The following is a 24,839-nucleotide window of genomic DNA, read 5'->3' as shown; positions in this document are numbered from 1 at the left end:
TGATGTACTTTTATTTTTTCCAGCCCTTTTTTTAGTCTTTTTATTATTTGCTAGAAATTTAAGTTTCTATTTCAAATATTATCACAAATATCTTTATTTTTATTATTTTAGACATATATGAAATGAAATATGATATTATTTCACTTTAAACGTGAATAAAAGAAAATTTATTAGTCATTGAATGTTACACGGGCGCATGTACTTATTATTTTGACCATGTGTGTATAAAGACAGATAAATGGATCCAGCTAAAACCACAGTTCGTCAGGCTGATCATTTATACATATACATATGTATGTATACATTTTATAGGATCTCCGACGTTTCCTTTTGAATGCTATATACTTCATGGAAAACTTAAAGTGCCCTGTGCAGGGTATAATTCTTATATAAATAGATTACTTCGCAAAAAATTGCGTTTGGCAGAAAGCCCATTATAACATCATCTGGCAAAACAAATATAATTCAGGTTGCTTAGAAAAATATATTTATTTGTTCAAAACAAATTAAAAATAATTTGAATAGTGATGTTGACAAATCGACTATCCGACAAAGCATGCAGTTAATTATTACATAGCTAATTAATTAATAATTAATTAATACATAGCCTTTTCATCAATCAACCACTTACGGTGAATGTTAGCAGCTATACAACCAAATGAATCAATATGAAGTGTTTATTTTTCTTTCCGGCCATTGCGACATTATTCTAGATTAATAATCTTTTTTTTTTGGCTTCAGATAACTAGGAGGGTTGAAATCATGGGTATGGTCACGTGGAAATTTTTAGAGACCCCTCACTTCGTCAGCTCATAACTTTTGAAATTTTTTACTTTTTTTAGTTTTTAATTTTTTTCTGTACTCTTCTAAAATTAACAAATAACTAATAAAAAAATGAATAGTAAAAATATTAATAGCCTTTTTTTTACGACAGTTTAAAAATTACCTGCGTACTTAGCGTAGCTAGCCTCGAGCGCACAAGTTCTCAAGACTGTATCTCCGAAACTATTACTCGGATCAACTTGAAATTTAGCAAAATATTCTAGAGGTGTTGTAGAATTTAATAAGACAATAAAAAATCGATTTTTTGAAACCCGTAAAACCATGTAACCACCATGTATCTGAAATATCACAATTATTTTACAAGTGCAGTATTGTACTTACACATACATACATACATGTACATTTGTACTATGATATGTCAATCAATGACTACAGCTGCAAGATATAAAAATGGAAGCGAGCAAAAATACAGCAAATCGTGATGGATTTCCAACCAACAAGCTATGAGACATGCACAACAACAACAAATCAATGATCTTTATAAATCGTTAGCACTTTGGACAGTTTGTTAAAAATATCACTTAACAAATGCAATGTGTGGACAATGCCAATAAGCACATGTATGTATGTATGTGTATGCGGGTGTGGATGTGTTTGTGTTTGTGAGTTTGGGAAAATATAGTCTAAAGCCCAGCATGTGGGTTCAAAAATGACCATTCGCCTGCATCCGCCTTCACATCCGCCTACAACGTCACACACTTATGCATTTGGGGACACATATAAAAGTACACTCATACAAACATATGTATGTATGTGTATGCAAAGTTTGTATGTATGTTGTCTTTATTCGGCTTTATTTTAATGTTACTCCACATACATTTTGCTGTTGCCTGAATTTTGTAGAGTAAATTAATTTATTCGTCGACATGTGCCGTTTTAATTGCCACCGTTGTTATTGTTGTTTCATGTATGCATAGTAAGGCAGGTGTCAAATAGTATGCGTGTGCCGGTCTCTGTGTTGTGTCCGTTATTATTGTATTATTTCGCAAATTATTAGATTTTTAAACACTGCACGGCCACGGCACACATACACATGCACACATATGAGTTCAAATGCATATACAAACACATATAAATACACACGTGTGTTTGTCATTGCGGAGCAACTTACGGCCGGAAAGGTAATTCATTTGTTGTGGCCATTTCACATTTCTTAAATTAGCATATAGTAGGCATTTACACACACATATGTACATTACACATGCATACACACATACAGACAATGAGAATTTGCCAACGCATTGCGTGCGGATTGAATTCCTCGCACACGTGCAAACAAATTCGCACGCATTTAAATGGGTATTTATGCTTTTTCAGCGTACCACAAGGCAGCATGTGCATGTGTGTGCGTGTGTGAGTGCATGCTACATTATTATTATGCGAAAACATCATTTGCTATTATATTATTTTGAATTTTCCAGCAATTAGTCTTGTTTACATTGGGCGTATGCATTACCAAAGTGCGTTTGTATGCATGTGTGTGTGTATGTGTGTTGTCGGGTAAGTATCAGTGCATAATATGTTAACTGAGTAGCTTCACAAATAGCAGGCATACACACGCTTGCCGCAATTGATGCACCGAGTTTATTTAGTAATTAAAAGTTGTTTTATTGCCGCAATCTTCTCACTTAGTCTGTGTGTTTTTGTGTGCGTGTGTGTGAATTGAGTAGCTTAAAATGATGGGATGCAGTTGAAAATTGGAACTTTGTAAACATCATCGCTTAGCAGGTTAATGGATTTGGTGAAATATGCGTTATTTACCCACACGTGCTAACGAAAAAAAACGAAGATCATAAAATATGATTTCGGTTCAGAAAAATCTAAAACTCGAATTCATGGAAATACGAGCTACAAATACTGGAGTTCATTCAAATACATTTCACGGATAGAGCTTGGAAAAACAAGAAAATGTTAAATTTTTTTGAATAATATGAAAGTAATGACCTCGGGTTAAGCTGACTATATGGTGGAGAGGCAAGGACGATGACAATATCTGATATGGGTCGACGTTACGAGTTATCGAGAGAAAGGTTCTGCGGAAGATTTATGGTCCTTTGCGCATTGGCGGTGTCTGAGCGGAAACTCACCAAAAACCAACTGGTCCGAAAGAAACTGCTATATTTATACCCTGAACAGGGTAAATTAAGTTTGTCACGATGTTTGTAACACCCAGAAAGAAGCGTCGGAGACCCTATAAAGTATATACATACATATAAAAATGATCAGTATGTTGATGCTGAGTCGATTTAACCATGTCCGTCTGTCTGTCTGTGTGTCCGTCCGTCCGTCCGTCTGTATATATACGAACTAGTCCCTCAGTTTTTAAGATATCCTTTTGAAATTTTGCAAACGTCATTTTCTCTTCAAGAAGCTACTCATTTGTCGGAACGGCCGATATCGGACCACTATAACATATAGCTGCCATATAAACTGAACGATCGGAATCAAGTTCTTGTATGGAAAACTTTCACATTTGACAATGTATCTTCACCAAATTTGGTACAGATTATTTTCTAAGGCAACAATGTAATCTCCGAAAAAATTGTTCAGATCGGATTACTATAGCATATAGCTTCCATACAAACTGAACACATAGTTACTAAAAGAAATGCGCCTGTGAAGGGTATATTAGCTTCCGTGCAGCCGAAGTTAACGTTTTTTCTTGTTTTCTAAGGATTAGTACTTCAATTACCCAAGAAATAGGCTAGCCTATAGCCTACATTCACTTATTGCTATGAAATCTATGGTTCTACATAATACATGCAAATAAAACCGTATCGTTTCTATGCGAGGACGTTATTAGAATTGAATACATGAGGACCGTAGTTCAAAACTATTTTTAAAAGGCACGAAATCTTTCACAGTGGTTGTAAAATTAATTGGTTTGTGAGATAAAAAATTTTGCATGAGGAAATTGTTGGTACTTTGAAAGTGTTGACTTTATTATCGGTTTATGCTGAGGTAAATTAACGGATACCGCTAGGAATGATTCATTATACTTACTATCATCTGACTCAATTTCCAGTTAAGCAAATATTAGGTTGTCAAATATCCGCCTTCCGCCTTTTTTTTTTTTGAATTTCGCGGCTATGTATAAAGCGTTACAGAGCTCGTATATACCTACTAGACATCGTTTGAAAGGACTTGACATAACCTACAAAACGAGGCTATGCATGATTGCGTCCAACAGTCATAAACGTGTAAACGTGGAGTTTACCAACGCCGAAATTTGCGCTATTTTAAAGTTTTCCTTCCTTAAAGGCATATCTGCTAGAGGAACGTTCCGTGAGATTAATTTTGTTTTGGGGGATGGTACTCTATCACTTCGAACTGCGGACGAATGGTTTCGACGATTCAGAGCGGGTGAAAACGACACCATGGATAAGCCACCCGGCGGAAGACCTGTGACGACGAATACCGATCAAATCATGGAAAATATAGTGTTAGATCGGCATGTGGCATCTCGTGAGATCGCCCAAAAGATGGAAGTTAGTCACGAAACGTATTTAAACTACTGCAGAAGGCTGAATACACAAAAAAGCTTGATGTTTGGGTGCCGCATGATTTGACGCAAAAAAAACTTCTGGACCAAATCAACGCCTGCGATATGCTGCTAAAACGGAACGAACTCGACCCATTTTTGAAGCGGATGGTGACTGGCGACGAAAAATGGATCACATACGACAATATCAAGCGAAAACGGTCGTGGTCGAAGGCCGGTGAATCGTCCCAAACAGTGGCCAAGCTGGGATTGACGGCCAGGAAGGTTTTGCTGTGTGTTTGGTGGGATTGGAAGGGAATCATCCACTATGAGCTGCTCCCATATGGCCAGACGCTTAATTCTACCATCTACTGCGAACAACTGGACCGCTTGAAGCAGGCGATCGACCAGAAGCGTCCAGAATTGGCCAACAGGAAGGGTGTAGTGTTCCACCAGGACAACGCCAGACCACACACTTCGCTGATGGCTCATCAGAAGTTACGGGAGCTCGGATGGGAGGTTTTATCGCATCCATCACATAGCCCGGACATAGCGCCAAGTGATTACCACATGTTCCTGTCCATGGAGAACGCCCTTGTTGGCGTAAAGAGGCTTGTGAAAAGTGGCTGTCCCAGTTCTTCGCAAATAAGGAGGGGGATATTCTGAAGTTGCCGTCTAGATGGAAACAGATTAACGAAAGAAACGGCGCATATTTGAACTAAATCCGACCACTGTAACACTTTTTATAAAGCATTGAATAAAGAGTAAAAAGGCGAAAGGGAGATATTTGAAACCTAATATAAACACTAAAACTCATATAGTTGTCATCTCGAGAGTATTAAAAAATAGCTTGAAATATTTTCATAGCTATGTTCCAATCCGAAAAATTTTCTACATGATTTCGTGATGAAGCATGAATTCACTGGTACACACTGGAGACCAAGGAATAGTCGATACCATGGAACTTGCTGTGAAGACGACGGGATTTTACCAAAATTTTCTTATTTTTGGTAGCATATAGTATACTTATTGGACAATCCTTGTAAAATATACATTTTTGCTACAACTTATGCCTAATAAAGTTGTATGCATTGACTAAAGTTCTAATTATATTTTTATATAAAACAATTCGTTAGCATCTATAAAAATCCATTAATTTTTGATTATGATATATATATATATGTATGTATGTCTGCCTGAGATATGCTATTCATTTTTGCAACGGCTGCATCTTAAAAATATAATGCTGAAAATACTGGTATCTCTTTTAAAAATATTTACATGTATAAGCGTTTTTCTGTTATATACTATGTATATTTCTAACAAACTATGCGTTTCCTTTCACCAAAGATAAGTATTTCAATTAACGTATCTCATGCTGTTATATCCAACCGCGATAAAACTGATTAATTACAAATACTCGCTGCAGTTTTGGTTGATTTCGGATTAGTTCTTTAGTGAAATAATTGAATTTTTATAGCGCTTAAGCAACTCTGCAATTAAATACATTTTCAAAATACCTCGGCATATGTTTGTGATACTTATTTGCTAATTAACGGTGCCTTGGGTAACTGGAGATTTAATAATGCTTTAACGTTAAAACTGGTTGTTAGTTTGATCCAAATTATCAAAATATCCAAAATGTTGTATTAAAAAGCTTTCGGCAGAGAAAATCAAAAAATTTTGTGATTCATGTGATATCCGAAACGAAAACTTAAAGGTAAAGATAAATTGAAAAACATATTGAATCACAAAATCCCGTGGTGTGTAGAACTCCATATCCGATACACAAAGTATGCCATGAAAAACAAAACCAGACTTAGAAGAGAGATCATGAAAATTTAATCTTCACCGTCATTACTAAATTATAACTGTTTTTACAATATCCATCTTTTTCCTAAAACAGAGATAGCTTGAAAGTTAAAGAATCACGAATCGAATCCAATAACATACCCAAATAGACTGCTAATTGAACATTAATGATAATGATATAGGTAGGTTACCTTTTATATTTATGGATTTGCCAACAATAGCGTTGCAATCTGGTAACTGACAACATTATTGCAAAGTTTGACATTTTTGATGATATACATACTCAAAACGTTTTGACATACGCCCGCTATTTGTGTTGTTTACAGTAACTTAAAATATTCATCTCGACCAAAAAATGACTATAAATCGCGAATTATTTTTTACAACTTTCGTTGCGGTTTAACTCAGCAACAGTGTATCCATCAACTTATTTTAATTTTTGGCGCTGAAATTCCATCAAGAACCAGTGTTCATCGATGGTATGGTGAATTCGTAGCTCACTCTAAGACAAATTTCGGAAAGGTAGTTCAAAATCAGTTATTGTTCCGTGAACTATTGATGCTGTGCGCAAAGTAATATTGCTAGATTGTCTTTTGACTTTAAACAATATTTCTTCACGATGGAATCTACAGATTTTGTCGATCTTTCATAAAAGTCTGGTGACGATTAGTCGAGAGAAGTGTTAAAAATATACGAAAGCTGTGATTCGAAACACGTCTATGAAAACGTTACAGATGGTGAAACGAGTATTGAAGCGCATATGCCCGAAAGTAAAAGAGCAGTCGACTGCATCGGTAAGCTGTACCGAATCCAACAAAAGTTGTTCGCGCACGAAGCAGTCTCAAGAAATTGGTTGCCCTACCACTAGAACAATGCAAAACTCGCTTCACCATGATAATGCAAGCTCTCAAACATCGACAATTGCATTTTTCAACAATCAAACAATCACTTTGATGAGCCATCCACCGGATAGTCTTGACTTAGAACCGAATGACTTGTTTTTTTAATGGAGAATTTTTTGAAAACTATAAGGCTATTTTCGATGATTCAAATTTGTTTTTGTTCTCGAATTATAAAAAAACCTAAATAATTCAAGTTTAAGATGTTTAAATAAAAATCTGAAAACTTATGTCTTTCCACAACGATAACATTGTCAAAGGTTATAGCTCTCTCGAATCATAAGGTTTCGTTTCATATTATCCGTGATCTCGATAGCGACTAAACGGTAAAGCATAAGTGAAAATTAATTGCTGGCCACAACCTCATATTCTTCGGATAAATTATCACATTAAATATAATTATTTCACATTTTTCAATTTTATATTTTCAATATTTACAATTTCGGATTGTTTTATTCTCACATCTTACGAGAATATTTCTGCCTTTGGCGACAGCGAAATTTATTTCCCACGTAATAGCGATATACTTCAGGAGTTTAGCTGTTTCTATTGAAAGAAATCACATTCGTTAGACTAATGGTCATAATACTTGTTTATCTAAATGAGTGCTTTAAGGAACGCATTCTCATATTACTAGCATAGTAAGACTCTCTACCGCATGGCATAGAGAGATTCATTCATTAATTTATAGTTTACCCGATTTTTTCTCGAAGATTCCACTTTTTATAAAACAAAAGTACCACATACCTGAAAAGAAAAAATAAATAACAGAATATTATTAGTGAAGTGTTGCAATAGTTAATATTTTCTTAAGACTACAAAATATGTGTATGTATGTACGATTGAAAAATCAAAATTTTTTAAACAACTAGTTGTAAAAAAGCGACTTTCGATAATTCAAATTTGGTTTGGGTCTCTAATCGCGAAATACAAAGGCAACCTATGTAACGGGTTTTTCAATATGGACGATACAAAAGTAGACCGAAAGGGACAGCAGACGACGCCATATTTTTGCTGCTCTTTTGACATTTCTCTTCAGTAAGGTTTGCCATTTTATCAAGGAAAGATATACGATCTAACAACGAGTCGAAATTATTAAAATTTACAACCGGAATTCGGAGTCAGAGGCCCCAACTTTAAGAGCGCTACATCCAATTTATGGTCATCATAATCGTCCTGTAAGATCAACTATATTGAGCGTCTAGTGGAAAATTTTGAATACACAGGCACAGTACAAAATGTTCACGTGTCAGTGAGATAAAAAAGTGTCCGTAGTATCGAGAATCGATTTATTGAAAACCAAGTTTGGTGAACGGGTTATCACACGAAATGGCCCAGTCAAATGGCCGCCTCGGTCGTACGATTTTACGCCAATAGATTATTTCCTGATATGGAATATCCAATTGGCGCCACGAGCGAAAAGAAGAAACGACTGGCGACTTCGTACGAATATTGAACTTGAAATTGCAACAGTATCGGCCGGTTTATGCTTGAAAACTGTCGAACATTGGGTGGTGGCCATGCAAAAGAAATCGAATTCCACACAAAATGGCATCGAATATACTTTGAGAGGAATAAAGAATTGATATCCTAAATCGTTTTTGTTTTATTGCATTTGTATTTTTTCTAATTATTAAAATTTAGCAGCTATTTTATCAATATTTACAGCGGGGACAACAACCCGCAAAGTTGTATTCCAGTTTCAACTCGATTTGAATTCAATTAAGAATGAGACAGTAAGATTTTTGTTTTATGGTAAATCGATCTAAATGAGCGGTTTATGCGAGCAAACGCTGGTTAATTGATCAATAAACTTCTGTGCGAAAAGGCTATAAAATGATCGTATATGATGTTTACACGTGAATTTTGTAACATTCTTCTGGCAAAACAAGTCAATATCTATAATGAAACAAATTGGAAAATAATTTCACACTTTTCGCAAAGCTTCACAAGCCCACTAACGAAAAAGAAATAAATTGAAAAAGCACACAGTAGTAATTGAGCCACCGCCACCACCGCATTGGTGACACGAACAGTCATTTTCTAAAGGTTTTTTTCTCTCAATCGGTGCGTTGGGCATGCCGTGTTTGTGATTTGCGAAGATTCTGCAACAGAGCTTAGTGATTGCTTATTTAACCTATGTAATTTTGTGGTGATTTATGCATGGAAAGGAAGTTATTTACTGGTTTGACAACACCAGTAAAAAATTTCCAAGCTTTCATTGCAATTTCCTATAAAACTTTACAAAAAAAAAAACGGATTAAGGCTTAAGACGGCAGCTAGCAAATATTTAATTTTTAGTTATGACGCGATTATTTTGGTATCAGTAACTGTGATATGTGCTTTAAATTGTTGTCAAGCTTCGGATTAGTTGTTTCTTGGTTGATTTCGTAAAATACAAAATGAGCAAATATTCGGGCTAACCTAATAACTCTTTGCTTTGTATACCTTGGTACTTTAGATGTAATACAGGCACATAGAGATGGATATTTTCTGATGATTAAAGTAAAATGAAATTCATTCAAAATTTTTCTTACGGGGTTGGCTTTTTATAATCGTCTGTAGGCCATTTAAATGCCATTTTCCTTTAGAAAGCAATTTTCACTGTGGTGCTTTTCAAAGAGAATACGACCGAAAGAAAAATGTGTTACCTGCGTTTCTCTTGGTATCCGCTTTCTTCTTTTAAGAAAAGCTAATTTTCTTTGAGTTCAGAAAATAATAAAGTGTTAGTAGAAGGACAAATAATGTTAGATTATGAAAATGAAAGTGTTTGAAAGTTGTGAATAAATGTATTTTAAGATGGCGGCACCGACTCAATGAAGGTACATACTAGTGAAATTGACAGTAGAATTTTATAATAAACTGAAGTACTGAAATTATGGAGGGAACACTTTTCCAGCCTGCTGAATGGCAGTAAAAGCATAACACCAGAAGATGGTGAACCAGATCCCCCCAATCGATGATGATGGAGCAGACGTTCCGTTGCCCGATCAAGAAGAAGTTATAGTTACAATTACCCGTTTGAAGAACAACAAAACGGCGATTGCCGACCGAGCCACTCAAATACGGCGGCGATCAACTGATTAGGAGCATGCATCAGTTTCTTTGTAGAATATGGTCGGTCGAAAGCATGCCCGACGATTGAAATTTAAGTGCTTGCCTAATCGTCAAAATGGGAGACCCCAAAATCTGCGCCAAGTACCGCGGCACAAGCCTCGTCAAAATCGCATATAAGGTTCTATCGAGTGTACTGAGTAAAAGATTAAAGCCCACCATCAAGAAACTGATTGGACCTTATCATTATATTCACCATGCGCCAAATCTTGGAAAAGATCCATGAAAAGAGGATCGACATACACCACTTCTTCGTCGATTTCAAAACTGCTCTTAGCAACACAAAACAGAGGTGCTTTAACCCGCTAAGTCTGAATTTGGTATCCCCGTAAACTAATACGGCTGTGTAAACTGACGTTGAGCAATACCAAAAACTCTGCCAGGATCGGGAAGGACCTATCAGTGCCGTTCGATACCAGATGACTGCTACAGATCTGCTACTGATTTGCATAGAGAAGGTACAACCTTCCGAAAGAGTGTACAACTGCTGGCGTACGCCGATGACATCGATATCATTGCCGAAATATCTTCTGTCATCAAAAAAAAAAAGCGACGCACTCGCTACTTGACTCCCACGTCACTGTTGACAATCATAACTTCGAAGTATAGATAATTTCGTCTATCTTGGAACCAGCATTAACAATATCGACATCGAAATCCTACCCAGAATAGCTCTTGCCAACCGGTCCTTCTATGGACTGAGTATTCAATTGAAAAATAACGTCCTCTCTCGACGAACAAAGACAAATTTCTATAAGTGATTTAACCAGAGCAGGAAACGCCATAAATACTTTCATAAGACATGATTTTTAGGAAAGATTTTTTTCACTTTTTGAAAAATACTGCTAAGATAAAATTTCGGGACATATGGTCGCTGAAAAGAAATACAGAGACGATGAAGAAGTAATATTGGTTGAGGAAAGACAAATTTTACTACAAAAATTGGGAGAACCAAACTTCGTTCGGGGCGGAAGAAAGATATGGTAGTCCTGGCGTGCTTCGGAAGAATTCTGCGAGAAAACTTGTTCACGATACATTCAAGGGATATGAAAACATGGACCAGATCAATGTCAAGACTTATTCGAAATGATCTTTACATGAGAGCACACCGTCGGTCAACTGGTCATCTTCTGACAACGCAGTTGAAACCAATAGATACCAGTGGCTTTTTCAGTGATTAGTTTCTGTAAAAAGGTTACAGATGAACAAACTTTCACTCTTGAAGTAGTTTTTAATAAGCAATACGACAAAATCTTCTAAAGACGCAACAGAAGTTTTTCGAAGGGATAAATGTGGTCACCAATTCACGTGCTGTGATGGTTGGGTGAGGAGTCTCACGAAAAGGTGGACCTGAAGAGGTATATCTTGTGTGAAAAAGGGAATCATTTTAGGTGATATGTTAAAAGCAGTTAGTTAAACAATACTCCCTTCGATGGACAACATTGGATTTTCCAAAACGATTTTGCTTCAGAACAAAAGGCAAAAACCAAGCAGGAGTGGCTCAAAAGTAATATTCCTGGTTTTATAGCTATAGAAGATTGGTCGTCTGATTTCTACCAAGGGACTACAACTTGTGATCAGAAATGGAGAACATGATCTATCGAAAACTCCACAGAAATTTGGATAGTCTGAAACAATGTTTGGCTCACCGTCAATACCAAAAGAATGCGTGCTGCTTTGATCAATCTTTTGTAGCGATTTTTGGTCACATAAGCAAAAACTATTTGCGGTTGTTTTCTTTAATACACAATGAGGGGTTGTGTGGTTAAACATTGTGTTAACAGTAAAGAGCATCCATATCTATCCATATTACTAGACTAGCACAGAAACAAGCGATGGAAAGTTTATTTGCTGCAGCTTCTCTTATTTAAAAATAATTTCTACCATAAATTATCAAACTAGCAAGAGCACATAAAAACTATGAAACTGATACAGCGATGCACATACAAACGAGTTCAAGACAACCGAAAACTCAAAGAAGTTACCGAAAGTGTAAAGCACATATAGTACATTGTGTTGGATGATATTCGAAAATAGTGAAAAAGAAATCAACAAACATAAAAATCAATTGCAACGAAAGTCATGAGACGCGCTCCATAAACCACAATGCATGGCACGTACCTTTATACGAGTACGCCCTAAGTACCTGATGTCTGCAGGCAGTTTCCAGCTGCTTACTGCCGGCTGTCTTGCTGCAGGGCTGTGCCGCGCCGAGTCGTTAATGCCTTCATTAAGTTAAGTGTGAAAATTGAAATAAAATGGAAATAAAAGCGCGCGCGCCAGCACAAACGCCACGGATGTTACGTCCGAATACATGCTTATTTACAGCTTTTTCACTGAGATAACGGTAAGTAGACAAGTCAACACCGTCCGGCAAACAGACAACAAACAGCACGACCTACGTCAATGCCATTGAAGGTAGAGAGCAAAGGCACACAATTTGAGAGACGAAATGATCAAGCCAATGATGAATGAAATGAAATGAGAGAGAAAATATCAGGAGTGCGTCAAACCAACAGTGCTTTCTAATATTCATATCAGTTTAGCGTGTGCCGATTTTTTCTTAACCGAATGTTGGCTTACTCCAATAAAACCGGGCTTAAACACGTGCGGCACAAGTCGATAGCGCAGTTCGGTACGAAGACGTGTTTGTGCTCTCAAAAATCAGTTAGGAGCGGGGTTTCACGCTCAACTCTACTTGGCTCTGAGCGACGGTAACAATTTCAAACTCTACTTCTGCGTTAATTTGCGAGCTCATGCCGTCTTGGCTTTTCGTGAAGTAAATTCACTTTCAATTCAGTCAGTTTGGTTCGGTTCAAGCCGTCTGTTGTACACTGCTTGCAAACAGTTTGAAAGCGCGCGTTGAAAAGTATAAACGCAAGTTCGGTTATTGGTCCGTTCGAGTTGTTATAACGGTAACATATTGTTTTGATTTGTCATAGCTTTTCTTTGGCTTTGAGTTTGAGTGATATTTAAATCTGCTTATAAATATACTTAAACTGAAACGGTGAATTTCAGAAGCCGCTTGTAACCCAAGCTTTTTGATAGGTGATATTCGACATTGATTAATAGAAGTGAAGAAAGTGATAAACCGAGAGGTTACAAAATATAAAAAATATCTAAAAAAATTTATCATTGTTTGAACAAATTTATACTGAAATGAGGATATAAGCAGAAATTAAGTACAATTTTGTAGTGGAAAATTTTAATATACAGATCACGAAACTAATTTTTTACGAAATTTGGAAAAGTTGGGAATTTTTTGTCATATACTGTGAGTTCCTTTAAATGGCTTCATTGGCATGGCCGCATTGTTTAAATATTTAGTATTTTAATGATGATTGAAAAAAAAATTATATGCAAAAACATGAATAAATTAATGATATTTTAAATATAATATTCAAGTGATTATTCAAACTTAACAAAATTGTGTTTTTCAAACATTGTCTTAAAGCTACTTAAAAAAAGGTGCCTTTTTCCTGGTCATTAGAATAGGCGCACATAAGCTTTTAAGGATTTTATAAGAGAAAAGTTTTTTTTTAACTTACATTTTTAGTTCGAATTATTATTTGATTTATTAGAATTCATAGAATGATACAGGGAATGTATGTAGCTCAAGGAAATCTCCCTCCAATCACGTTTAATAGCTGCAGTTAATGTTTTCTTATCTTCGTATTGCTTTCCTCCTTCGTGTACATGCCGTGTTAGCCAGGCCAAAACATTTTCAAGTAGTGCAGAAGCCGAACAAGCGGCGGATGACGTAAGTTTAGATCAACTTAATTTTTTAGGGGAAGGTCCCTCCTACCCTGGATTTCAAAGTCCCTAGGAGGGAAAGAAGTGAAACTCCTTATCGATACTGGTGCGTCGAGGAGTTATATGAAACCAACACCGGCTTTAAGGACACAACATTTCAGGGACACATTCTCTGTAAAATCTATTACCGGAAAACATGGTGGCCAGGTCATGACATTAACTCAAAACGACTTTACTACTCGGGCATTATGAACGGGAGCATTGTCTTGTTGAAAAATCCAAGGAATTGGTCCAAAGAGATCTCTTAATTGTGGAAATACGGACTCCAACAATGTTTTGAAGCGAGCGCCGTTCATCTTCTGATCGATAAAAACCAAGTAAATTGAACCATAAAACGTGATGGCACTCCACACCATGACTCCACCTTCTCGGCTGTGGTGGCGACTTAAATGTAACTGGGGGCCTAATCTGTAACTCGATTCGAAAATGTATTCTATTCGAAATTCGGATCTACTTTATCATTATGCGAAAGTTGTACCACCCTGGGCCAGAAAAAATGCGTGCAATATTCGTTTTTGCTTTCTACAACTCAAAGGCTAACGAATATTTTATTCGAAAATTGGCTTGAAAATACGAAAATCGAGTTACAGAATAAAAAAAATCCGAATTTGAGTAAATTGATTTTCGAATCGAGTTACAGAATAGGCCCCCTGATCTTTCCGCACATCGTGATAAAAGCATTGAAAGCCATCAAGGCTATCGAAATTAAAACGTTTTTCATCAGTAAAGACAACTGAACGCCAATCATTAAGTCGAGTGCGAGATTGAACAGTCCACGTCATGAATTCTTTCTTGAATCGATGCCGTTTTACTTTGCGTAGTTCATTCAGAGGGGTTTTTTCTTGATTTTTAAACGCTTTAGGTGCTTTGCGTTTCTGATTGTATGCTGAACAGTTGAAAAGCTAGCTTTTACTATGGCTGATTCTTTAATCTTGCTGCAGACTTAGTCGAATTTGAAGCAATTCTAACAATTTAGCGTACTGATTGTTCAGATAGGCCTTTCTTTTTTGCTTTAAAGTTTTTTTTATACGCCTCTGGATCCTTTAAATATCTATCAACGGTTCTGGAGCTGCGTTTTATCTGTTTGGCGATGTTTCGATTGTATAGTCCTTGAAAGTGAAAAAAGTCTACTTTTTCACGTTCCAATAAGCTCAGACTAGTACTTGTAGCTTTTCCTATTATTACTTTAAATGTAGCTGGAAAACAATTTATTTGTTTATTTTTAGTACTTTCTCAATAGAAAAACTGCGCTTGTTTACGGAAGACAAAGAAATGTAAAGTGCCTCTACTTCAAGGACCAACCGAAAACGCACGTGATTGCCATAGACATTTCTAGTATCTTCGAAAGGACAGTAATTTTTTCGCAAAACAACCTACTGTGAGCAAATATTTTTCGGACAAGATTCGAACTTTGATAAGAAAAGCATTTTGGACAATAAGAACAAGCATAAATACAACAATTTATTAAAAAAAAAACGTTGGTGCGTCTAACCTAAGACCCGCAGTGTACGTTGAAATTTAAACAGAAGCAAAACCTATCAGTTTTCAATAGGGCAGACTACAGATTTGATGAATCATAATTGTTTGTACATATATCAGTAAAAGTGACTCATAACTATCTTCTCTCATAACAAACATTAAACATAAGCTGTGTTCGATTCGCCATTTTGCCATTACCAAGAAAGAATCGTAGCACAATTGCTCATGCGTCAGAAGACATGTTAGCGCAGGATAGCATCAAGAGCGTAGTTTTTTTTCCAATTTACTACACTTCAATGTTTGGCGAATCGAACACAACTATAATAAGAAATTGGAGCGAATGCGATGATCAAACACGGGATCGGAAGAATAGACTATCATTTTGCGATTTGGACATCTTTACCATTAAAATTTTATTGTTACGACAGCAGGTAGAGTTCTGACATACATTTAGAGACCTCATACTATATTGTTAGCAAATATATTTTGAATAAAAACATTCCTCTTTGACTTTAACTAAAATTTTTTAGTTAAAAAATACAAAATAGACTAATTTATACTTAACTAAAGATCTTCAGTTTTGGAAATTTGGAAATCGAATAAATATGAGTGTCTTTATATCAATTGAAGACTTAGCTTAATTTAAGGAAACCGCAAGATGGCACTGTAAAAAAGGATGACACCAGTTGTAATATAATAATCAAATATACACAAGCTATTTGAGAGTGAAACTCAGTCATTGTGTATTAAAGTTCAACTGGTGTAAATCTAATGCTATTAACATAAAATGGAAATGACCAGGTTCTGAGTTGTTTTTATTCCCTGAACAGTGTATATTAAGTTTGTCACGAAGTTTGACCCCAGACACCCAGAAGGAGGAAGCGTCGGAGACCCTATCAAGTATATATATAAATAATCAGTATGTTGAGCTGAGTCGATTTAGCCATGTCCGTCTATCTGTCTGAACGTCCGTCTGTCTGTCTGTCTGTCTGTATATATACGAACTAATCCTAGTCCTAGTCATGCGTAGCTAATGAGACAAAATAGTAGCTATTTCGAAAAAGACGGAGTGGAATTTATATGAATTGTGTGTCTAAAATCGAGCATATTATTTTGGCAGTTAACATTAACGTATTAGATAAGAGATAACTTTTATAGGGTACCCTGGCTCCTTAAGGTTTTGTGAACAAGATCGAAGACTCTACTTTCATATGCAATATATTGACGTTTTCAGGATGGTATTGAAGATCTTAACTTAAAAATTCTAAAATATCGGTTTTTTGTATAAAGCCTTCAAAACGTGGAGAATAAATTAAGGCCCAATTGCGTGTGATTGATCAATATTTTCTGAGAAATTTCTTGATTTTCTGAATTATAAATTGCATTTGTTCTAAGTACTAAAAGAAAGCGAAGAATAATTCTAAAAAAATAAGACATAGTAAAGCTTTCAACTAGGAAAATTTTCAATAAATAAGTAGATCTTTTCTAGTGCGGAATTTAACAGTTAGTTAACTGACGGTCACAATCTCTATTTTTATTATTTTTGGTTCGCCATGTTCATGTACGGTTATAGGTGATATATAGGATTATGGATAGAATATATAAGTGCGTACCTTTTTGTATTGTTTTGTGCTAAAATATTAGGTAGTTTTGATTGAGGTGTTCAATCAACAGTCAAACCGACATAGCCAAATTAATTTTTGGAATACCCATTTCATACGGGTTTCAAAGCAATTTAGTAAGTGCAGGGGGAAAACGTGAGCAGAGATTTATCAAATCTCAAGAAAATCAAAGCAGAAATTTATCGATGACAGATTTTTAATAGACATATTCTAAATGTTAATAGATCTTAATATTCTATTTTACATACTGCTATAAGATTATCTTATGAATGAGAATGCGTGGCTATTACTTTTTTTTTAAGTTTTTTTTTAGTTTGCAAATTAACATTTCCGCTATTTGTAGCTGTTCACACAATTCAATCAAGAAATATATCGAGCACAGCTGCGGCTAACAATAGTTGAAGGCATGAGAATAAGACATAAGAATATATACATACATACATATATTTGTATGCTGTGGCATCTATTTAGTATGGATCTGAATTGTTAATTCTTCGCGAACTCAAATTACCCAGCCGAGCAAACGTGCGCAGACAATTCGGACTATTTCCTTCCGTTTGAAATCTAATAAGCATGCATATGTAGGCATGTATAGGAGATATACGCACATTTTCCAACAATAATACCACATATTAAATGAAATTTCACTTTCACGACAACTCTGCATAACGGTGATGATGCTAAAACTGGCATGAAAAGGAAATAAAAATGCATAACAACAACAAACACAAAGCTAAATTAAAAGTAGTCAAGTGAAAAAAGGCGATCACACAAAAAAAAAAAAATAAATAAAACAGAAATGAATAAAAAAAAAATAAATAAAAAAAAATTAAAAAAAATAAATACATAAAAATTAAATGCAAGAATTCGTGAAGAAGTCATAAGTAGTAAGTGTTCGATTTCTGAACGAGGTTAGTGATTGTCTAATGTTAATAAATATTTATTAAGTCGGCGAATGAGCGACGCAAAGAATGAACTTTTCGAGTAGGGAACAAATGAAGATGCTTGGAAAGGCGTGAGTGTGTGCTTTCGAAATTTTTGCGGCAAAACTAACTCAATGTTATTAGTATTACTATTAGCTTTTTAGCATAAATACTATTTTTTAGAGTGAATATTTGCATACTTTCTACAGAAAACCCAAACTCAAAACGAAATAGAGAACAGTGCAAAAGGTCACGAATTAGAAGTAAAGGGAATTAATTAAAAAATATTAAAAAAAAATAAAAAAAGTGTTGATAATTTAATATAAATTAGAAATTGTGAAATACCAGAAATAATACAACAAGTCTGAAACACAAAAAATAATTGGCGCAAAACAGCGAGCGTCAACACTCCGGCAACGCAATGCAACGTTTCGGCTAAATCGCTTGTCGCGCGTATTTGGCGTAAATAATTGTGCCGATGGCGTAGCAAAAATAACAAAAAAAAGAGAAATATTGAAAAAGTAATATTTGCATTGTGCGCCACCAGGTAAATGAGCCGCGCAATTGTAACGAAGTGAAATAAAACGAAAGACTAACTTCAAAAGCAAAGCGCAAATCTGCCGAAACCACAAAATCAATAAAGCAAAAAATAAAAAAAAAAATATTATAACTAATAAAAAGTACACAACAGCAACAAAAAATCAACAAAAACAACTCAAATAGCGAAGCTGCGCGGTAAAAGCACAGCGCAAGCAAACGAGGCAACATGGACGCGGTCAATTGGTTGCGGTTTGGTCTGCTGCTGACGCTTGGTAAGCTTAAAAAATAACAAAAAATATTTATACTCGTACCTTACTACGTTTAAGTACTCACCATTGTTTACAAGCACTTCTTACCACTGAATACTTCAATGAACGAGTGCTTATTTAGTGCTCAACTACTGCACTTTTAAACATAAATAGATTTGGGGATTCACGTAATAGATAAAATAGACTCGAAGACGCGGCAGCTTGGTGAAAAAAAAATTAAAAATATAACAAAACATAAATCAAACAAAGCAAAAAATTTGTAAAAAACAGCAAAGCGCTCTTTAAAATTGCCTTTAATCGCTCAATTAGTGACGCTTTTGCTGCCAAGGCTGTGAACTCTTGCGAATAAGCAGCAACTCATTGTAATGAGTGTAGCGAGTGCTGCTGTTGGAGTAACTGGAGTAGAGCAAGGTCATTGCGGGAGAAGCAGAAGAGGTGGAAAACTAAGATGATTATGATCAGTACAAGGTACACTGGGTTAGAATGGGGAGATATCGCATGTTGTCAATATAAAACTCAAATACCGCACACAATATAATAGTAGCAGATTCGTCCACTAATTCCAATTTAACCTATATCTAAACACCAGATTTATGCAAAAAATATAGTACGCACCATTTTACAGCGAACCATAACGATTTTTAAAGTAATTTTCGGAAAAGAAGAAGACTTTTTTATCTAAGTTACTTCTAAACATGATCCCTACTTCACCAAAATAGCTTTACAGCTCTCGTCTTTTAAAGGTTCTGATTTATAATGTTATGTGACCTACAGTGATACTTATCGAATTTTTAATTATTGATTTGGTGTGACCTACATATTTTACTTCATAAACCTAACCCCAAAAAGGCTTGAAAATTTCATAAAAGCTCACAGTATGACATCGAAGTTTTCTAACGTGTGCTTCTTAGGCGTGTGGTTTTAAAAGAGGTAATACTTTTTTTGGAGCTTATCTCTTTGACAGCCGTTACTTTATTTTTACTCAATTTGGTTTGCCAATTCATAATTCTGGAACAACGTTCACTGTTTGGTTTAAGGAATCATTAGCACATATTTTTCCAAGAAAGAGATCATAATGTTACAGTCAAAGGGTAACGCTATATAGCCATAATTAATAACTTTTTCGTACCTGAATAGGAGGATATTGATGTGGACGATCTTATAGAAGTAAACTTTTGATGAGCTCATTATCTCGCGTCGTGCGCCTGTGGCGTGGCCTCCAAGATCATGCGGTTTAACACCGCTGGACTATTTTTTGTGGGGTTCTGTGAAGTCGCTTATCTACGCAGATAAGCCCGAGGCGATTGACGCCTTGAAAGTGAATTGCTGCAAAAAGTGGTGAAAATTGGGCCTCTCGGCTTTTATCATTACAATAAAGCTATTTATTTATTTCTTCTTGAAGACATGTTTCAAAAAAATACGCTTTAGAAACATCTGGATATCCATCTATTTTAAACTTTGCTCGAATTTTCCTAAATCAAATAACTAAAGGTTGTAAAAAAATATTTAAAATCTGAAACAGAAGGTGTTCCCATTTCTGATGCAACTGGAGTGTTAAAATTTAACAATTTTGAGCTAACACGCTTTTGATGAAATTGAAATCAAGTTCAAATAATTAATAACAGAAGACACCGAGTATAAAAAGTATGTACTTTAAAATATTTAAAATCAATAATTAATCAACTTTAACTTTTTGGGCAATTATCTCGAAAAGCCTCCCGTAATTTAAGCCTATACCCTTTATGATCTTTTTACAGATTAATTCTAAATTCATACGTTGCAGTATCAATAATTTTTTTTGCTAAATATACTATATTTTTTATTTTATTCGAGAAAAAAGAAGAAGTTTTAAATTTTCTATACATAGGAAATCAGGAAGTTTTATGGAGACATGATCTTTCCCGTCAAACCCCGCTTCCCGTTAAAGTCAGTTTTATGACACCGTGGAATATGTCCTCGGATACGATTTCTGCTTGTCTTCAAAATATGCGAAAAAACATAAATGCATTCTTTAAAACACAAAAGTCAAGCAAGGATCAATTCTAAATTTATGCATTTTTCTGTGGAACATTCACGCTACAACTGCAAATCATGCTATACAGAATATTTTAAAATCGACATGCTTTACGCAATCCATATAGCCACCTATCTTCTTAAGTTGTGTGTTCTTAAAGCAAATGTGGTTCCTCAGCAGTTTGAAGTATTAGATTGTTTCAAATAAAGGAATTTCCAATAAATAAAAACCCCAAAGGCACAACAGAACTTTTGGTCTCATATTAATTTATTTGCGGTTTTACAGCGATATAAAATATTAGGTCTACAACTTTGCTCCCGCCGTTTTTTTTTTTGTAAATTTAAGGCTTTATTGTATAAAAACGGTACAAAAATGTTATTCAAAATATTGGCCGTCGCTAGCTACTACTTTTGATCATCTTTCTGGCAGCACGCCGTGACGAAAGAACTCCTCATCTTTCGAGTCGATCCAAGTATCAATCCAATTTTTGACTCCTTCATAAGAACTGAGGTGCTCGTTAGCTAGACCGTGTGCCATCGATCGGAACAGGTGGTAGTCAGATGGCGCAACGTCTGGCGAATACGGCGGGTGGGGTAAGATCTCCCATTTCAGCGTCTCCAAATATTTTTGACCACCTTTGCGACGTGAGGCCGAGCATTGTCATGCTGGAGAATAACTTTATCGTGTCTTTCCTCGTACTGTGGCCGTTTTTCTTTTAGTGCTCGACTCAAACGCATCAATTGCGTTCGGTATCGATCTCCTGTGATGGTTTCCCTTGGCTGTAGCAGCTCATAATATATCACCTCCAGCTGGTCCCACCAAATGCAGAGCATGACCTTGGCGCCGTGAATGTTCGGTTTTGTTGTCGACGTGCAGGCATGTACAGGCTTTCCCCATGACTTTCTTCGCTTAGGATTATCGTAGTGGACCCATTTTTCGCTGCCAGTTACAATGCGATGCAAAAATCCCTTTCGGTTGTGCCTTTGAAGCAGCTGTTCACATGCGAAGAAGCGCCGTTCGACATCTCTTGGTTTCAAGTCGTAGGGAACCCAGTTTCCTTGTTTCTGAATCATCCCCATGGCTTTGAGGCGTTTTGATACGGCTTGCTGTATCACTTGCAACGATTCGGCCAATTCCTCTTGGGTTTGAAACACAACTTGGTCGAGTAATGCTTCCAATTCAGCATCTTCGAAAATCTTCTCCCTTCCACCACCATGCCGGTCTTCGACTTCATAATCACCATTCTTAAAACGTTGAAACCATTCGCAACATGTTATTTCACTTAGGACAGCCTCACCGTACGTATCCGAAAGCATTCGATGAGCCTCAGCCGCAGTTTTCTTGGAATTAAAAAAGAAAAGCAAAATTTCCCGTAAATGTCGAGAATTCGGCTCAAAAAGTGACATTTTCGGTTGAGAATAAATTTTGGATGCAAACAGATATCTAAAAATATTTCGTTGGGTTAATGTTGACACAAATATTCAAGATCGATATAAAACGATTTAATCGACCAGTGCTTGACCCTAGAGACATCTATTGGAAAACGGCGGAAGCAAAGTTAAAAAGTAGTTGTGTATTTCAATTGATTTCACTTTTATTTCATTTCATCTGAAGTGAGTAAGTTTTAGGAGAGGATTAGTCACGATTTCTGCATAAATGGGTTTTCATTATATGGAAGTCAGCCACAAATTGGAGTACGTCTTATTCCCATTGTTCCATTGCTCGACCATGAAGAAGTTCGAATTGCAATTACCCGTCTGAAGAACAACAAACCGGCGGAGGCTGATAGATTGGCGGCCGAGCTATTCAAATACGGCGGCGAAGAACTGATAATAAGCATGCATCAGCTTCTTTGTAGAATATGGTCAGATGAAAGCATGCCCTACGATTGAAATTTAACTGTGCTCTGCCAAATCCACAAAAAGGGAGACCCCATAACCTGCACCAACTACTGTGGGATAAGCTTCCTCAACATCGCATATAAGGTTCTATCGAGCGTATTGTGTGAACGATTAAAGCTCACCGTCAACAAACTGTCATCAAACAAAAAGTCGTCGCATTCGCGACTTGGCGCTCACGTCATTATTAACAGTCATAACTACGAAGTCATAGATAATTTTCACCAGCATTAACACCAAGTACAACCATATTCTCATAATTATTTTATATCGTTTTGCTAATTTCATCCCACTGTGCAATATTGAAGTAGACTAAAGATGTTGCAGTTGTTGAGATCCTAAGTACAACTTACGTTTGAGGATGGATGTACATATTATTTCAAGCATATGAAACGCTTCCCTTGAAATGCGACTATTTACTTAGTATAAGTTTCAAGCAAATAGTATAAATTTTAAAACAAAAACAAGTGACAGCGTCATAAATGTCAACCGCTGTTTTTGACAGCGATTCGCTTTCGTTTTCTAAGCCTCGCTTGAAATTTACACTAATATGTACTGACTCAGTGCTGTAATTATATTATATCAAGTATGTAGACTAGACTAGTTAAACTAGTTGGCGGTTGCATTATGATGCATTAAGCAATTTTTAACGGCACTTTACTTTAATTAATTATCTCAGCTTTGCTTTGCTTGTTTACACTTATGCCATTACAAACACCATACTTGATATTCGTTCAGTGACAATGAAAGTAGCCGTTTCTCGGTTAGGAGTTTCTTTAATCTTTTTATGGTGAAATTGTGACAGTAATCAGTGGTTGAAGTGAACGTAAACAACTTTTGCAACTCGGTTATTTAGTTAAGATATTATTTTATGGCATGACAAGTTTATTGCTCTCCATTATAAATAAATATGAGTTTGGTTTCAATGGCAACCAATTATTGACGGAGCATTAAACGTGTGCATATTTGCGCATACAGAAATAACGGTAAATAAAAGGCAATATTACTAAAAGTGAATATTGTCTTTAGTGGCATCCACAATATTTTTACTAAACTTGAGACTGGTTCTTGACCTAAAACGGCTTCTACTGGTTTTTTAGAAAAAAAAAGTCAAAAGTATATTCCTAAAGCAGAATTAGTTTAGATTACAGACGAGACTCAGTCAGCTCCAACGTTCCTCGGTAAGAACATAAAGGTTAAAGTAAACGTAAGTTTATTTTGGTGTACGTCAAGTCAAGTAGGGGTTGCGCCCCGCAGAAACTGCGAAGTAAGCCATAAATGAAATATGTTAAAATAGACGAATTTATACTTTGTGGTCCCGATTACTTTTTATAATACCTTATATACTATATACTATAGTGCTGGGTTAGACAAAAAGTGAACGCCAGATACTCTCAGGGGTACAAGGAAACCCATGTAATAAGACTAAATGCAATTCCTTAATACCCTTACACTCAACTAGAGAAGAATTGAATTTGTAATAAAAACGAAAAGAGTTAACTTTAGGGTGACTAATAGTATGCTGTCGACATCTAGTGACTTTTCTAAGTTTAGCTCCGTGGTTACCGCTAAATGAGTAAACCCAGAGGGACTATTTCGCCAATCTCACAACAGCCGATTCTACGTTACCCGAATTGACACGGATTTTCTCTGGCCAAGGGTTTCGGTGATCTAACCTCGTTTGGATCGATAAGTTTTAGATTCAGATTTGGCCATCATATAATCTGAGTTTCAGATCTAAAATTAAATTTGTGATATCCTCAGTTCCAGTTGGAAAATCTAGAGAAATATCGGGAAAAATAAAAACAAAACAGAGGCTGATATTGCATTACATTTGGTTAAAGACGGCAGAATTCACGAATTAAAAAAACAAGTAGTATGACAATTTCCAGGTATCTTGGAGACTAGTCGACAACCGAACCAAGTTGGTTTAACCGACAGCAAGGTTAAAACGAACAAGTAAGCGGAAAAGGGGTAAGAAAAACAGATTTTCTTTATAAATGGTTAAAAAAATGTTAATGATCTCGATGCATCGGTTTATGCATCATTTTGTTACGTTTGGAGATATAAAAGAGTATATCTCTACGAAACTACTAAAAAGAAGATCTAAGGTTCGCTATTATTATGAGACC

The 24,839-nt window shown here is 35.8% G+C and overlaps 2 protein-coding genes across 2 annotated transcripts in view; one reads left to right on the top strand and one right to left on the bottom strand.

Moving 5' to 3' along the window:
* The window catches only part of LOC120766963, a 231,070-nt gene that overhangs the window by 112,857 nt on the left and 93,374 nt on the right, over positions 1–24,839 (bottom strand). The gene's annotated exons all lie outside the window — the stretch shown is intronic.
* The window catches only part of LOC120766964, a 96,374-nt gene continuing 84,579 nt past the window's right edge, over positions 13,045–24,839 (top strand). The window contains exons 1-2 of the mRNA XM_040092753.1: positions 13,045–13,064; positions 18,196–18,798. Of these exons, the coding sequence (XP_039948687.1) occupies positions 18,753–18,798 (46 nt within the window). The 5' untranslated portion in view covers positions 13,045–13,064; positions 18,196–18,752. The remainder of the gene's footprint in view (positions 13,065–18,195; positions 18,799–24,839) is intronic.

Source organism: Bactrocera tryoni, chromosome 1 (genome assembly GCF_016617805.1).
Source record: "Bactrocera tryoni isolate S06 chromosome 1, CSIRO_BtryS06_freeze2, whole genome shotgun sequence".
In the NCBI taxonomy this organism is placed as follows: Eukaryota; Metazoa; Arthropoda; class Insecta; order Diptera; family Tephritidae; genus Bactrocera; species Bactrocera tryoni.
This window is presented reverse-complemented; position numbering and strand designations above follow the sequence as displayed.